Source organism: Taeniopygia guttata, chromosome 27 (assembly GCF_048771995.1).
Source record: "Taeniopygia guttata chromosome 27, bTaeGut7.mat, whole genome shotgun sequence".
In the NCBI taxonomy this organism is placed as follows: domain Eukaryota; kingdom Metazoa; phylum Chordata; class Aves; order Passeriformes; family Estrildidae; genus Taeniopygia; species Taeniopygia guttata.
This window is the reverse complement of record NC_133052.1, coordinates 4268416-4282950: the sequence shown is the minus strand read 5'-3', so window position 1 is coordinate 4282950 and position 14535 is coordinate 4268416. Positions and strand designations below refer to the sequence as shown.

The window sequence follows — 14535 nt, the reverse complement described above, 5'->3', positions numbered from 1 at the left end:
TGTGACAGGGGAGTCAGGGCATAACAGGCCAGCCAGATTTGTCTTGATATCTGGAGAGGTGATAGAGAAAATCACTACAGAATCCAACATGGAATGCTCAGGGACGAGGTGTGCTCAGAAAGACCTGGATGCAGATCCAGATTTCAAACTGCACCAAGGCCTGATGCACTTCCCTGCCCTGCAGACATGGAGGCAGCTGGGTCGCGTCCCAGGAGGGCAAGGGAATGCCCTCAGTAGGCAAATCTCCAAAGCCAAACTCTCCTGACCCATGGTGAGTCACACTTTAATTTTGTTGTGAGCCCAAGCCAGGAGTGTGTGATGTCTGCAGGCTTTGTCCCAGGCAGGGCTGAATTCCCTTCCAGCAAGGGCAGCTCCATCCTTAACCCTGGAAAACCATCTTCAAGCACTGGGCTGAGCCCACACACCACAGCTCCAGGCAGCCCAAAGGCCATTGCCCTCAGCCTGACTTGCTTGGCAGCACTGCCACAGCTCAGGGTGTGCACAGAATTGACATTGGCAGGACTTGGTGTGTCCTCCAGGTCAGGGTGCAAAAGGTGCAGCCAAAATGCATCCTGGCTTGAAGAGAGGGGGAAGAGAGGGCACTGTCCCAAGAGACAACAAATCCCTTAGGTAGAGATGAAGTACAAAACTCCACATGGGACAACTTGAGTCTTGCTTCCTGCCCATACTATTGTGTTCCTGCACAAGAAATCCTTGTGGGACTTCTCATCCCACCACATGGTAGAAGCCTTCATGACTTAGTGGGAATGTCAGAAATGGGGAAATGAAATGGCAAAATAGATGAAAACCAAACCACAATCTGTGCCATTGGGTTGAATGTTTTGCTTTGAGATGAGTCTGTAGGAAAATTAGTGTCCTTGTGCAGTGACTGTGGGCCTGGGGCGGTGCAGGGACTGTATAAAAGCAGGACCTTCTCCTCCCTCTCTCATCCACTCCTCTCACCTCCATCTCCTTGAGAACAAGGTGAGTCTGAAGCTTTTTCTCATCCTTCTCCTCCTCCCATGGGGTTTATCCGTCTATACATGCTATTTTGTGCTTTATGGATTCTTGTCATGGATGAGGGAAGGAGGCAGAAAGTGTAACATGGGCAAAAGCTGGGCTTGTCTTAGGTGTTTCCAAAGATATGGACCACAGAGGGATCTTCCCTGGGTAGCTCTTGGCAGGGATCTTCTGAGGATGGAGAAGCCTGTGGGTCTCTCTGTACAGCTCCTGGGCTTGTCTCCTGTTCATGCCTTTGGTTTCTCATGGTGGGGTGACAGGCTGACCCTCACCCACTCCATGTGTTCTGCTTTCCCCTGCCCTGTCTCCCAGGTGCTCCTGCAGCCCCAAGCCATGTCCTGCTACAGCCCGTGCCGGCCCTGCCAGCCCTGCGGCCCCACCCCGCTGGCCAACAGCTGCAATGAGCTCTGTGTCAGGCAGTGCCAGGACTCCACCGTCATCATCGAACCCTCGCCCGTGGTGGTGACCCTGCCCGGCCCCATCCTCAGCTCCTTCCCTCAGAACACCGTGGTGGGATCCTCCACCTCGGCTGCTGTTGGCAGCATCCTCAGCTCTCAGGGAGTGCCCATCAGCTCTGGGGGCTTTGGCCTCTCTGGCTTGGGCAGTGGCCTCTGTGGCACCAGGTGCCTCCCCTGCTGAAGCTGCTGCCGCTGGCCCTGGGGAAGGAACCCAGGGACTCCCAGGATGGAACCGCCCTGGGCACGCAGCATCGGCTTCTTGCTTCCCGAGGGGCTGAGCAACCCCAGCAGCCCTTGCAGAAGGACAGGGCCAGCCTGGGCTCTTGGCAAGCACAGCCCATCCCTGCCTCTGTCCCCTGCCACTCTCTCCTTTCCCTCCTGTGTCCTTGTTCCCTTGTGCTCCCTGGGGCTGTGATCCCCACACAGCCATCCTGGGGAGCACCTGCTGGCCCTGCTCCCTCTCTGGATCAGGCAGATGGACACCTGCTGGGATCCCTGACACAGCCATAGAATCAAACTCTGACCTGTCCCTGGTGCTTCCTGCACTGGATTCCTCTTTTGGATTGACCTGTTTATCTCTTTTGACGTATTAAATTTCTGTTGCATCCCAGCCCATGCCTCTGTGACATTCTTTACCCTACAGGTATGATCTCCAGACGCCCAAGCAGAGCCATGTTGACCAGGGGTGGTTCTGGGAGGGTATTTCAGGGATGTTTGTGCAGTGATTGTTAACACAATGGTTGTTAATTCTCCGTGCAGGGTCCCTGCCTCTGTAGACACTCCAGACATACACAGTCAGGAGGAAGAGTGTTCCTCTGCGAATGTTTGGGGTGGATGAGGCATATGGAAACCCTTCATTATTCCCAGTAGGAAGGATGGAACAGTGTGCTGAGCCCTTTTCAGCCTTTGCAAAAGAATAAAACTTCACTGCAGATTATGTGTGTACGTGGACACAGTGCTTGGACAGATTTAGTCCATCTTAGGTTTCTGGAAACATTTTTTTACATATTTTTGCAGACAGGATTGGAAGAGGCCAGCTTCTCTGTGCTTGGAAATGTCTTGTAGTATTTCCACTCAAGAGAATCCTACACTCCTCTCCTGATGTAGAGTTTTGATTCTATAAATACACTATCTCTTGTGTCTTAAGATGATTCTGCTCTTGCTGCTATCAGAGAGCACTGGTAAGCCTTCAGTCACCTACTGGAATTAAATTGGACAGATTTCTGGCTACTGCCTGAAAAACCTTGGTCTGTAACTCCTAACTAGAACAATGGGAAACCTTGTAGTGTATCTCCTTCCCCTAAAGGAAATCAGGGGATTGAAGGTCAGTGCCTTTGCTCACATGTGTATGAGACTCCTCATTTGAAGTCAGTTCTGAAAGCCCCAAGGAGAAGGGGGCTGTGAGTGTGGATTTTCCAGGGAGGAGAAGAAATAACTGGAGGACAAGTCTGATGAGGAGAAGCTGAGGGAGCTGGGGGGACTCAGCCTGGAGAAAAGGAGGCTCAGAGGGACCTTCTGATTCTCCACAACTCCCTGACAGGAGGGTGCAGCCAGGTGGGGCTCAGGCTCTGCTCCAAGAGAACAAGGGACAAAGTGAGTGAAAACAGCCTGAAGTTGTGCCAGGAGGGGTTTAGGTTGGCTATTTGGGAAAAATTATTCACTGAAAGGGTGGCAAGACATTGGAACAGGCTGCCCATGGCAATGCTGGAGTTACTATTCCTGGAAGTGCTCAAAAAACATGCAGATGTGCCACTTGGGGACCTTGGTACTGCTGAGGGAATAGTTGGACCTGATGATCTCAGAGAGGTTTTCCAACCTTGATGATACTGGGATGCTATGAAGCAGAGGCAGAATGATGGGCCTGAGCCTTGGTTTCCCAAAGCAGAGTCTCAGGCATCAGAATTATAAAAGCAAATAATTTAATAGAGCAGTAGGTGAGCTCAAGCTGGTGCAAAGAAATCCCCAGGCAATGATATTCCTGTGACTTGGGCACCTGCCATCCACATGTGCTTGCACACACCCCTTGGTCCAAGTTTTGGTCTGGGGTCTTCTAGCACCTTGCTGAGTCTTTTCTCCAAGTCAGTGCAGGGAGACATTCTGAGCTGACAGAGGTACAGTCTCTGCTGGGGCTGCAGCGTCCTATCTCCTGCTCTGGTTTCACGTGCACCAAGGGACTGAAACAGCCCCAGACACATGATAAACACAACTGAGCACACAAACCAGCAGTGTGTTATTGTTGCAAAATGCGGAGTCTGTTAAATTTTCTCAAGAAATTATGTTCTTCGATGTGTGATCTTTTTATACTTTCAAGACTAATCGACAAGAAGAGAGATTTAATCTGTGAAATAGAGAGCAGCCAGCGAACTGTAAATCACATCCAGGTGTTAGAAAGACAACTTGCTCCTGGAATTGCCTTGTTAAGGTTTAGTCTGGACATGCTTCATTGATCTCAGAGCTAGGGAGAGGTTAACAAAGCCTGTGAAGGGGGACAAACCATTATAGTGGACACCAGGAATGTAGAATTTACAGCCTTCAAGGACATCTGGCAGAACTCCCAAGATAAAGAAGAAACTAATGAAGCCAACTCAGCAATTGTGTTAAAATCAGCTCCAAGCAGGTGAAAGATAATTCTGTCAGGGGCAGATTGCAGCCACCAACACACAGACCACTGAGCCAAGAAAGCCCCTGACCCAGAAGATAAAGACTGAGCATGGGGACTAACTAGCATGAGAAATGAGAGAATCATTAGCCAACAGAAGATAGAATACTAATTAATAAAAGAGCTATGTTACATGTAGCCAATGAACACTAATTAATTTGTTTGCTAAAATGTATAAATAGTAAAATGTTTTAATATTTGGCATGCTTGATTTGTGGAACTCCACCAAGCACCCATGCTTGTGCAACTCTGACATAATCGATGTCTCCCTAGAGAGTGTAATTATTGGCTTGTCACGTACCAAGGTAATGAATGCAATGTTTGTGAGCAACATTATCAGTGTTCTTCCCATACTAAAGTCAAAGCACAGCATTCTGCCAGCTACTGTGCAATTACAGACGGAATCAACTCCATTCCAGCCAAAATAAGTTGTCTTATGTCTTCTTTTAACACACATAATATCCATTCCTCATCTGTGAGAGCCAGTCACAGCACTACCCATCTATTACAGTTATGAGGCACGGCTGAGGGAGATGGGTTTGTTTAGCCAGGAAGGGGGCTCAGGGGTGATTTTGTCACTCTCTACACCTCCCTGAAAGGCTGCAGTGAGGTGGGGCCGGTCTCTTGTGCTGTGCCTGCAGTGAGAGGACGGGGAATGGCCTTGAGCTGAGACAGGAGCGATTCAGATCAGATCAGGGTGGTCAGGCCTTGGAAGGGCTGCCCAGGGAGGTAGTGGAGCCACCATCCCTGGGGTGTTCAGGAGGTGCCAGCACCTGGTGCTGGGTGGTGAGGTTTAGGGGTCACAGTGGGAGGACAGCTGGACTGGATGGCCTCGATTATATCAAAGGTCTCTTCCAATCTCGATAATTCTAATTCACTGTCCGTGGCCAGTTCATAACCAGCGCTTAAGGCTGCAGCAGTCCTAGTCAAAAACATCGAGATGAGTCTACGCCTAGCTTCTTCTATCTACATGGTTTATTCCGGCTGAACATTCCCCAACCCCTCAGGGCGGTTTGAGGGTCTGGGTCGGGGGTCGGGGCCCAGCGGCGGCTCCCGGCCCGGCCCGGCCCGGCCCGGCCACCCTCGATGGCGCCGCGGCAACCGCGGCTGGGCGGGAAGGGCGAGACTGGCCCCAGAGCCGAGCCCGCACCCGCCTCAAACCAACCCCGCGGCTGGGCGGGAAGGGCGAGATTGGCCCCAGAGCTGAGCCCGCACCCGCCTCAAACCAACCCCGCGGCTGGAAGAGACCGGCCCCAGAGCCGAGCCCCACCCGCCTCAAACCAACCCCGCGGCTGGGCGGGAAGAGACCGGCCCCAGAGCCGAGTCCGCACCGGCCCCAGAGCCGAGCCCGCGGCTGGGCGGGAAGAGACCGACCCCAGAGCCGAGCCCGCACCCGCCTCAAACCAACCCCGCGGCTGGGCGGGAAGAGACCGGCCCGGCCCCACACCCGCCTCAAACCAACCCCGCGGCTGGGCACACTCGGCCCCACAGACGACTTCACACCCGCTCCCGCAGCGGCCTCGAGGCGGACTCGGCCCCACAGCTGACCCCACACTCCGCCCCACAGCGGACCCCGGCCGGCCCTGCCATGGAGCTGGAGGAGGACTTGGGTGAGGTTTGACGTTTGGTTGGGGAGGGACGGGACGGCGCTCGTCGGTGCGGGCATGGCGGGGACCACACTCGGGGTCTGCTCCCCTCGGGCCGGGCTGTTCCCTCTCGGCCCGAGCCGGGCGGACCCCGCGGGCCCTCTCGGTGATCGCAGCCCAGTCCATCCTGCGGAATTTCACTGAATAAAGCGACTTTGTTCGGTTTGAGCGTGGCTTCCACCCGTGTCTCCCGGCTCAGCGCTCCAGGAGGTTTTGGGATCCGTTTCAATACAGCGTGGACAGGGATAGGTATAAGGATCTCCCTGCCCGTGGCATTGTTGTGGTGCCTTTGGTAGTTTCATCCGTGTATAAATTACAGCTGCTTGGCTGCCTGAGCTGCTCCTGTGCTGCTGGACACTCTGCTCTTCCTCTGCTGTTCATCTCTGTCCCCTTTCCCTTCACTGGAACCGCACTTGGTCTTGTGTGGCGCCAGTTCAGAGAGAGAAGCTATTGGAAAAATCTCTACCAAATCTCTGTTTCGTCTTGTGAATACCTTAAACAGACAGTGCTTAATCCTGTATTTACATATATCAGTGGTTAACATGCACTACTGGGTATCTTAGCCGTGAGAATAAAGAATGTGTGCCTGATAAGGGTGTATCTTGGCCAGACCCTATAGCTGGAATGCATTCAAGGAGAAAAAACTCTCCTCAGAAGGGAGGAGAGTATGTTTGGAGGAGTATCCCCCACGCAGCCAGTGGCAAAAAAGAGAAATGGTGCTTTCTAATACTGAATTTACAGTGTTAGAGTGTTTCATTTTTCACAACGTTTTCGGTGACAAAGCCACTTGTGATTGCCCTTCCAGAGGCAGCTGGGCCAATGCAAAGCCAGGTGCTCTAATTCCCCTGAGTGGGCTGTTGAGGTGAGAGGTGCTCAGAGGCAGCAGCACTACACAGCCCAGATGGAGACAAGGATCTTGTCTGTCCCTTCTCTTTCCAAGTGGCTCTTAGCCTGAATTCTGTTCTTTGGGACTTCTGGAACAGCATTTTAACAACTGCCAGCCTGAGGTCTGATGGAGCCACGTGTGTGAGAGAGGAGGGCAGAGGCAGCAGCAGCCAGTTCGTAGAGCTGGGTTAGCTCCTGCATAATCAAATCCTAAATGTGCTGGAAGCCCCTGCAGCAATAGTGGCAAAGCAGAAAGTATTGGAGCAGCCCAGGCTCCTTGGTGTGTACCCACAGACAGACCCACAGGGAGTAGTGGGGCCTTGTGTCTCCTCCTGGCTGCTTATCTTTGTCACTGAGAGTATGCATATTTATTAATATTTATATTTTATAAACAATTATGTATGCATGGATTCACACTGCTTCATGTTTAATGTGTTTGTTCATCAGTGTTTTTGCTGCTTTAGTAACACCTCAGCTCCTAAATAATTACGTGATTAAAAGCTTCATTCAGAGTCTCATGTGCCATGTTGGGCACACTGCTGCCTCCAGAATGTAACTCAGTTCCCTCACATTCTGCCTCCAGCAAAACAAGCTGTTGATGGAGAAAAGATTTGCTTCAGCTGCTGAAGGCGCTGGTGGGTGTGACATGATCCCACTGATCCTCCTCCAGGAGAGCTGGGAAGTGCTGCTGGCTTTCCCTTGGAGTAAGGGTGGTTGGCTCTCTAATAACCTGAAGAGTTATTATGCTCAGTGGTGCTGACTCTCCTCTGTTTTAACTAATGTCCCAGTTGTGAGAACTTCAGGTTTAATTAATCTGGTTATGCAAAGCAGGTGCCTGCCTTAATGAATGGCTTCAAACTAAGAGCAACTGGTTTAACTCCCTCAGACCACATCCCTGATGTGGTGGTGTGGGTTTTTCCCCAGTGCACTGTGAATGATTCTCATCTTCCTAACCAGATGCTCTTCCCTTTTCCACCAGATATGTTGGATCCAGAGAGGTTAATCCAGTGCCCCTTGGTTAAACATCACTGGATCAGAGCGCGGCGGTTTCCCTATCACCTGGTGAAGTGTAAGGAGGTGAGCTGGACAGGCAGTGACTGAGTGACTGTGCTTGCAAATATTCCCTGTCTTCTGCCTTTCCTGATGTGTAGCCCTGTTTAACTTTTATTTCATATAACTTCAGGGTTTGTTTAATGAGAGCTCCAGGCACACAGGAATTCACCCATTCACAGTCTGGCATTGTTGGAAGGAGACAGAGATCCTTCACGGTTAGTTCAGGGAGGAGACTCTGGTCTATTCCAGCAGCTCACAGGGAGGCCGTATTCATTTTTCCACTTTTAGGATGGGGTGAGATAGTGATTGTCAAGCAGATAAAGCCAGTGTCTAAGTAATTAGCAGAAGAGCTTGGGGATTGTCACTGGTCCATCTGAAGATGCCACAGTGTGTTATTTGCAGTGGCAAGGGTCTGGGTGAAGATTGTCCCTCTTGCTTGGGACAAGTTTGTTGGGTTTCCTTTGCATCCCTTAAGCATAAAATCCAATTAACGCTTCCATCCAGCTCAGTCTCCCATTGCTCTGTGCAGAACACAGCCCTGACCCAAACGGGGACACTGCAGGCAGAGCAAGTTGGATCTTCTTGGCTGGAACTGTTTAAGATTCCTGCAATCACGGAATGGTTTGGGTGGGAAGGGACCTTAAAGCCCATCCAGTGCCACACCTGCCGTGGCAGGGGCATCTTCTGCTGCCCCAGGTTGCTCCAAGCCCTGTCCAGCCTGGTCTTGGGCACTGCCAGAGATCCCAGGGGCAGCCACAGCTGCTCTGATAGCTTGTGCCAGGGCCTGCCCACCCTCACAGGGAGGAATTCCTTACCAGTATCCCATCTAACCCTGCCCTCTGGCAGGGGGAAGCCACTTGCTCATGCCAGGTGACAGCAGCGATGGACACCTATGGATATGGCAGCCCTGGCTGTACCAGGCAGGGAGTGCCAAGGGCCTTGGGTGTGCTGAAGCCAGGGATCAGCAGTGGTGGAGGAGGAACTGCCTGGAGCAGCCTTGGGTGTGAGTCTAATCCCTGACCAGCAGAGCCAGGCAAGCACTGGTCCAGTGGCAGAGCTGGGGTTTTCCCAGTTATTCTCTATCACTTGCAGGAGACCATTTACTGTAGTGACAGCTGAGCTCTGCCACTAAAACTGGTGTCTGCCATAATGGAAATCCAGGTTGAATGCTGCCAGCTCCCTGGCTCTTCTAAAAGGCTTACGGAATATCTTTGCCTGTGTGCCCACTTAGTTAAAATACATCAGAAGGGTTTAGATTTACCTGATGTTGTGGTATTCACATTCTAAAAACAGAGACAGACATGATTCTGTCTCCCAGGATTTTTCCTGGGAAGTTGAGAGACACAATGAGAAAGATCAGAGAAAGAAGAAAACATTTCTTATCTCTATTTGCTGTGCCTGTTGTTTGGCACATGTGGAATGTGTTATGGAGGTTGTTTACTGAAGAGTGATTTGTTAGTTGGACACCGGTGATGGTTGTTTGGATTGATTAGTCAGTTGGGTCAAAGCTGTGTCTGACTGTCTGGAGACAGTCACGGGTTTTTCTTTAGTATCTTTTTAGTATGATATAGTTCTAGGATAGTACTAATGTAATATAATTTAACTTAATAAAAGCAATTTATTCAGCCTTCTGCAACATGGAGTCAGAGCACGTTATTCCCCACGCAGGGTGGGTCACACTGCTTCGATATGATGTCTCTCCCCTGCTGGTTTTAAAATGGTTTCATTTGTGCTTTAAACCATGCAGTCATATCACCAGCACTGCAGGGAACTGTGTGGAGTTTGCTGAGAGTCTTTTTCACTTTGGTCAGGATGGCTCAGTTTCTGTGAAATGTTTCTGTAAGAAAAGTCATGTTCATTTCCCCTTTTGTATTTACTGAGTGTCTAACCAATACATTGCAATTTCTTTTTTATTTTATATTTTTCAAAGCAACACCACAAATATCCCAGTCTTTCTTTCCTGTGTATCAACAAGAGGTAAGTGAATTTGAGAGATGTGGCACATAATTCTGGTTTTCCCTTTTCCAGAGCAACCCTGAAATTGCAAAGAAATTGGCCACATGCCCCTTCAACGCTCGTCACCTGGTTCCTCAGGCCGACCTCAGTGACCACATCATGAAGTGTGAGGACAAAGCCTTTGTGGAGCAAGATGTGGGTAAGAGACCCCCTGTCCTCCCAGCTGTCTGTGCACCCTGGAGACTGAGGTGTCCTCATGGAGTGACCCAAGAGTGGGAGGCAAATGGTTGTCTATAGCTGTGTGTGACACAGCAGCTTTGGGGAAACTTGATCTCATGTGCTTGGCTTCATTGGGCAGTTTCTTGAGAACGTGGCAGATGCTCTGGGTAGGTCTTGCATGTATTTTGTTACCAGTCTTGTTGAATCAAAGGTTTTACCCAAAACCGTGCAGCAAGTGCCTCTGCAAGGAGGAGTGGAATGCATTTATGGCCACAAGGATGGGCTGCTCCTCTTGCAGAGCGAATCTCCCTTTAACTTTTGCACAGCATAGGGCACGTGGTTTTCTGTCTTCTGTAGAGGTGCACAGGCAGTGATGCCTGCATCCATGTCAGCAGGTTTCCTCTTCACTCCAGAATTCCTGCTCAGAGTTTCTAGGGAGCACAGTCTTCTCTTTTTCATTGAAAAAGGCAAATTTGAAGTTGCTGCATTTCAGCTGTCCCCAACCTGTTTGCTTTGGGTGGGGCTTCCTCTAAAGCCCAGAGGTGTTTTGCAGCTTGAGCCAAAGTGTTTAATGGATTTAAGGACTGCTGGTCACTGTGCTTCCTCTCTTTCTGAAGTGAGCCGGTCCTTTGAGTCCCCGCAGGAGCAGCTGAATAATGGGAGCACATGGCAGGCACCTCCATGTGCTGAAGACTGGGAAACAGGTGAGGAACTTGCCCATCTGCTACCTTCTTCCTGGCCATGTCCTCCAGCTCCTCTGGGGACAGTGTGAGGCCAGAAGTGCTGTTCACTCAGGGCTGCCTTGTAGGACACTTTGCTTGTGCTCCTTCATATGAACATGGATCTCTCCACCCAGCAGGCTTGGCTTGCTATAGAGAGCAATCCAAAATGCCTGCCAGAACGAGCACAGGAAGAGATTTCCAGGCATCCCTTCCTCCCATACTTTTGTACCTTATGTGTGGTGATAGCAATGGAAACACATTCCTCATAGGTCAACTTTTCCTCTTTCTTGAATGTGTAAAAAAATATGACAGAGATATTCCTGATCACAGAATCCCTGAATGGTTTGGCTTGGATGGCACCTTAAAGTTCATCTCATTCCATGGGCCAGGACACCTTCCACTGTCCCAGGCTGCTCCAAGTCCCATGCAATCTGGCCTTGGACACTTCCAGGGGTCATGGGGCAGCCACAGCTGCTCTGGGCACCCTGTGCCAGGGCCTGCCCACCCTCAAAGGGAACAATTCCTTCCCAGTATCCCATCCAGCCCTGCCCTCTGGCAGTGGGAAGCCATCTAAGGCACTGATGGTGGTTTCTGGGGTTTCTTAGTTCTGGGTCACAACATCTGCTTTCTTTCACAGACTTGATGGAGGGATCCGAGTCTACTTTTGTGTGGGGTGTGATCGGCTCTGCTATGAAAAGGTAGGGAATGCAAGTTTGATTCTTTACATCAGTGTTTGTTTATACAAATACAGACCAGAGCAGGAAGCCCTCAGGAGCACTGATACGGCTCCTGTGGCCTGTGTTCAGGGACAGATGGATGTCTGGGCAATGTGCAGGGAGAAAGGTGGTCCCTTTGAGTCGTTGGGAGATTTTTTGTGAGCTCCTGGGGCCTGGCAGAGCTGCTGAAGTTGGGCCCTGTGTCAGCAGAACCCTCCCCTTGTGCCCTTTCCAAAGAGTGGTCAGAGTTTGGGGCAGGGGGAGCAAAGAGCTCAGTGCCCAGTTGTGAACAGGAAGGGGCTGCCCTGGCTGGCTAGGGGATGTGGTGGCACCACCAGAGCTGCCCAAGGTGTTTGAATGTTTATTTAACAGGTTCATTTACAGTCCAGCAATAATCCTGTCCCTGGCAGCTCTGAGTTCTGTGTGAGCTCTTCCATAAGGGCTGACAGCAGCACTGCCTGGTTCCACCTGTCAGACTCTTTACAAGACCTTTGAGTGTTCAGAGCACGTCCAGCTCTCCTCAGCACCACCAGCATGGTGGCACAGCATCATCCCCCAGGGCCTTGCTGCAGTAAAATGCATAAATGTGAGCCAGTGCATTTGCCAGAAGTAACCAAAGTCACTTAATTCCAGCACCATCAGTAACCAGAACAACTCCTTGCCCTCACGGATGCGGCCCCCCGAGACCCTCCCGTACACCCTGTCTGCAGGCCTGTGAGTACTGAGCATGGGGCTGAGGCACACAGCCACAGCTGGGGACAGCTCCTGAAATCTCTGGCTGTAGCAGCACTTCATGGCTCTCACTGCATGGACAGGAGGGGTTGTATGGAACAGCTGCTTCTTGAGAGCAGCTTCTGAGGGAATCTGCTGCTGGGATCATCCTCTGTGTCCTTCCTTTGAAGCATCCTCTCTGTTCTTTCCTTGCTCCGTTCCTGTGGCCCAGGTTGGGCAGAGCTGCTTCCTGGCCACATTGGCTCTGTCTCTCTAAACACACTGTTCCACAGCATCCCCATTATCCCCTTTCACCCCCAACCCTGCCCCTGACTTAAACCAAATTGTTCCTTTGCTTTGGGCTGTCAGCTCCAGCTAAGTCAGAGCTGAGGTGAAAAAGAGTCCTTAAACCAGCACCACTGGTAGAAGAAGCTATCAAATTCCATCTAGGGGAGGGAGAGAAGGAGCTCCCCATGGGGAAGTGTCTCATGCTGAAATCAAAGATTTTTATTTGCCTTTAACAGCAAAGCAACAGCTTAAAGATCCTTTGAGGAATGATTGTCATGGTTCCCACTGGGAGCAACTGAACTGGGTGCTCTCAGGGCACTGCAGACACAGCTCCTGCACAGCCAGGGACTCTGCAATTGCCAGTGTTGGGCTGGGTCTGGCAAACCAAACTGAAATGACAGTTGTAGACAAGCCTTGTTGCCAAGGGGACAAGTGCTGCCTCTGCAAAGGCCACTGTCCCTTGGGGGAGTGGGGGAAGTTGTTGTATTTTTGTCCATTTTGTTATAGGTAAAAATTATCAAGCCAAATTAATAATTAATAAAATAGGTTTTTATTTCGCAACTGAGATTCAGTCCTGGATAACCACAATCAAAAAGGCAATGCTGAGCTGGGTGAACACAGGTCCGACCTCTACAGCATCAGATCTCCTCTGTTGACAGATGCTGTCTCTGTCCAGTCAGTTTTTATTCACTTTTTTTCTGCCTAGGGCAGAGGTGCTCCTATTCTTATTCATGGGTATCCTTTTCTCTGTGTTGGGCTGTACAAAAGCCACTTCTGGGAAGTGATGAATGCTGATGTTGAGTTAAGGGAACCTGGTATTGAGCGTAGATATCTCACCTGCATTCATCAGTGGGGTCTCCTAGATGGTCCAGGAAAGGAGAAAGTTTCACACACAGCCACACTTTTCATTTGTAAATGAGGTCTGCTTGCTGCCATCTGTGGTTTTGCAACTTCAGCTTGTGGTTTAAAACTTTAAGGATTTTTCGTACAAGCACCATTTATTACATACATATATTTCACATAAGCACGAATTATTTCATAACATATATTACAATCTCATGCAAAAATTGTATCTTGTCCTTTCCAGAATTCGGAGTATTAGTCCCTCCCCTTGGAATCTAGTTTTGCCCCAGCAGTAAGTGTCTCCCTGGTTTGGATGGGAGAGCTCCTGCAGAAGACAGACATGCTCTGGACCTGATGGCAGCACTCTACACTTGGCTTTTTTTCCATAATGTGTTTCTTGTAATGTTTGAATATGTGGAACTGTCCATGGTTACCAGATGTTTGCCCCAACCATTTGTTTTAAAAGTTACCCTCACCTTGGTGAATTTTGTTACTGTTCTTGAAAAAATAGATAAATGTACACAGAAACCTTCCCAGCCTAGCCCTGGGTCTTCGGGGCTCCCTGTGAACAGGAAAAACATCGTAATTGCCAAGTCTCTGGTTTTTGTAACAGGCAAACTTAAAAGTGTTTTAATGTGCACGCGGTTTTTGTTTTTATTTTGTTGGACTCTGAGTTTGTCCACTCAGATTATGGGAAGTGTTTAGGTTGGGTTTTAAACCGTGTTGTCATTTGCAGAGACTGCTTTGAGAGCATCCTGAGCTTAACTTTTGCACCTTCACACCTTAAGCCATACTTTTGTCACCTGAAGCCTTACTTTTGTCTCCTGTGAGTGACTTCCCCAGGCAGACCTTAACAGAGAATCCCCTGCAAGTTCCTTGCATCACACACAACTCCAAACAGGGGAAGTTTCAGGAGGACACTGAGGTGCTTTTCCAGTTTTCATTAGAGTTTTGCAGTTTTCTAATGCTTGAAACATGTTTGAGAGCTCTCAGGTACCTGTTCTGTATTAGGGGAGGAAGGGAGTAGGAATGGTTTAAAAGAGTAAAAATGCATGTTTAGGACTGAAAATGTTCAGATCAAGCAGTATATTTCTAAATATGCAAAGTACAAAACGGGATCTAAAGATACAACCATAAAGAATTAAGAAGCCAGACATGGTGCTTGTCTAGAAGGAGATTAATTCCTTCTAATTTTCCCCTAAAGACTAGATTTCCACCATCTGTATACTAACACTAGAAAATGCTACGTGTTGACTGGAATGTGCAAAATTAGGATTCTTCTAAAGTTCTGTCAATTTATGTCAAGGTTCTAGTTGGAAATTTAGAATAAAAATGTTCTAAATGCCCTGAGACTGCTTT

General features: G+C 49.7%; 2 protein-coding genes across 3 annotated transcripts; both read left to right on the top strand.

Moving 5' to 3' along the window:
• The first annotated feature begins 911 nt into the window (after window positions 1-911).
• Window positions 912-1659, top strand: LOC100222690 (feather keratin Cos1-1/Cos1-3/Cos2-1-like). Of its 2 annotated transcripts, none has more exons than XM_072919181.1 (2): window positions 912-984; window positions 1352-1659. In XM_072919181.1, the coding sequence occupies exon 2, from the start codon at window positions 1354-1356 to the stop codon at window positions 1657-1659; it is 306 nt and encodes a 101-aa protein (XP_072775282.1). In that variant the 5' UTR covers window positions 912-984; window positions 1352-1353. The 2 variants fall into 2 exon arrangements, with proteins under 2 accessions (XP_072775282.1, XP_002194571.5); XM_002194535.5 differs by having other exon boundaries at window positions 949-984; window positions 1333-1659.
• A 3880-nt stretch (window positions 1660-5539) lies between these two features.
• On the top strand, window positions 5540-14528 carry LOC100220754 (gametocyte-specific factor 1). Its single transcript, XM_032743745.3, has 7 exons — window positions 5540-5747; window positions 7648-7745; window positions 9750-9876; window positions 10514-10600; window positions 11256-11316; window positions 11968-12048; window positions 13421-14528. Exons 1-7 carry the CDS (start codon window positions 5726-5728, stop codon window positions 13470-13472), a joined length of 528 nt encoding a protein of 175 aa, XP_032599636.3. The 5' UTR covers window positions 5540-5725; the 3' UTR covers window positions 13473-14528.
• Window positions 14529-14535: the final 7 nt, after the last annotated feature.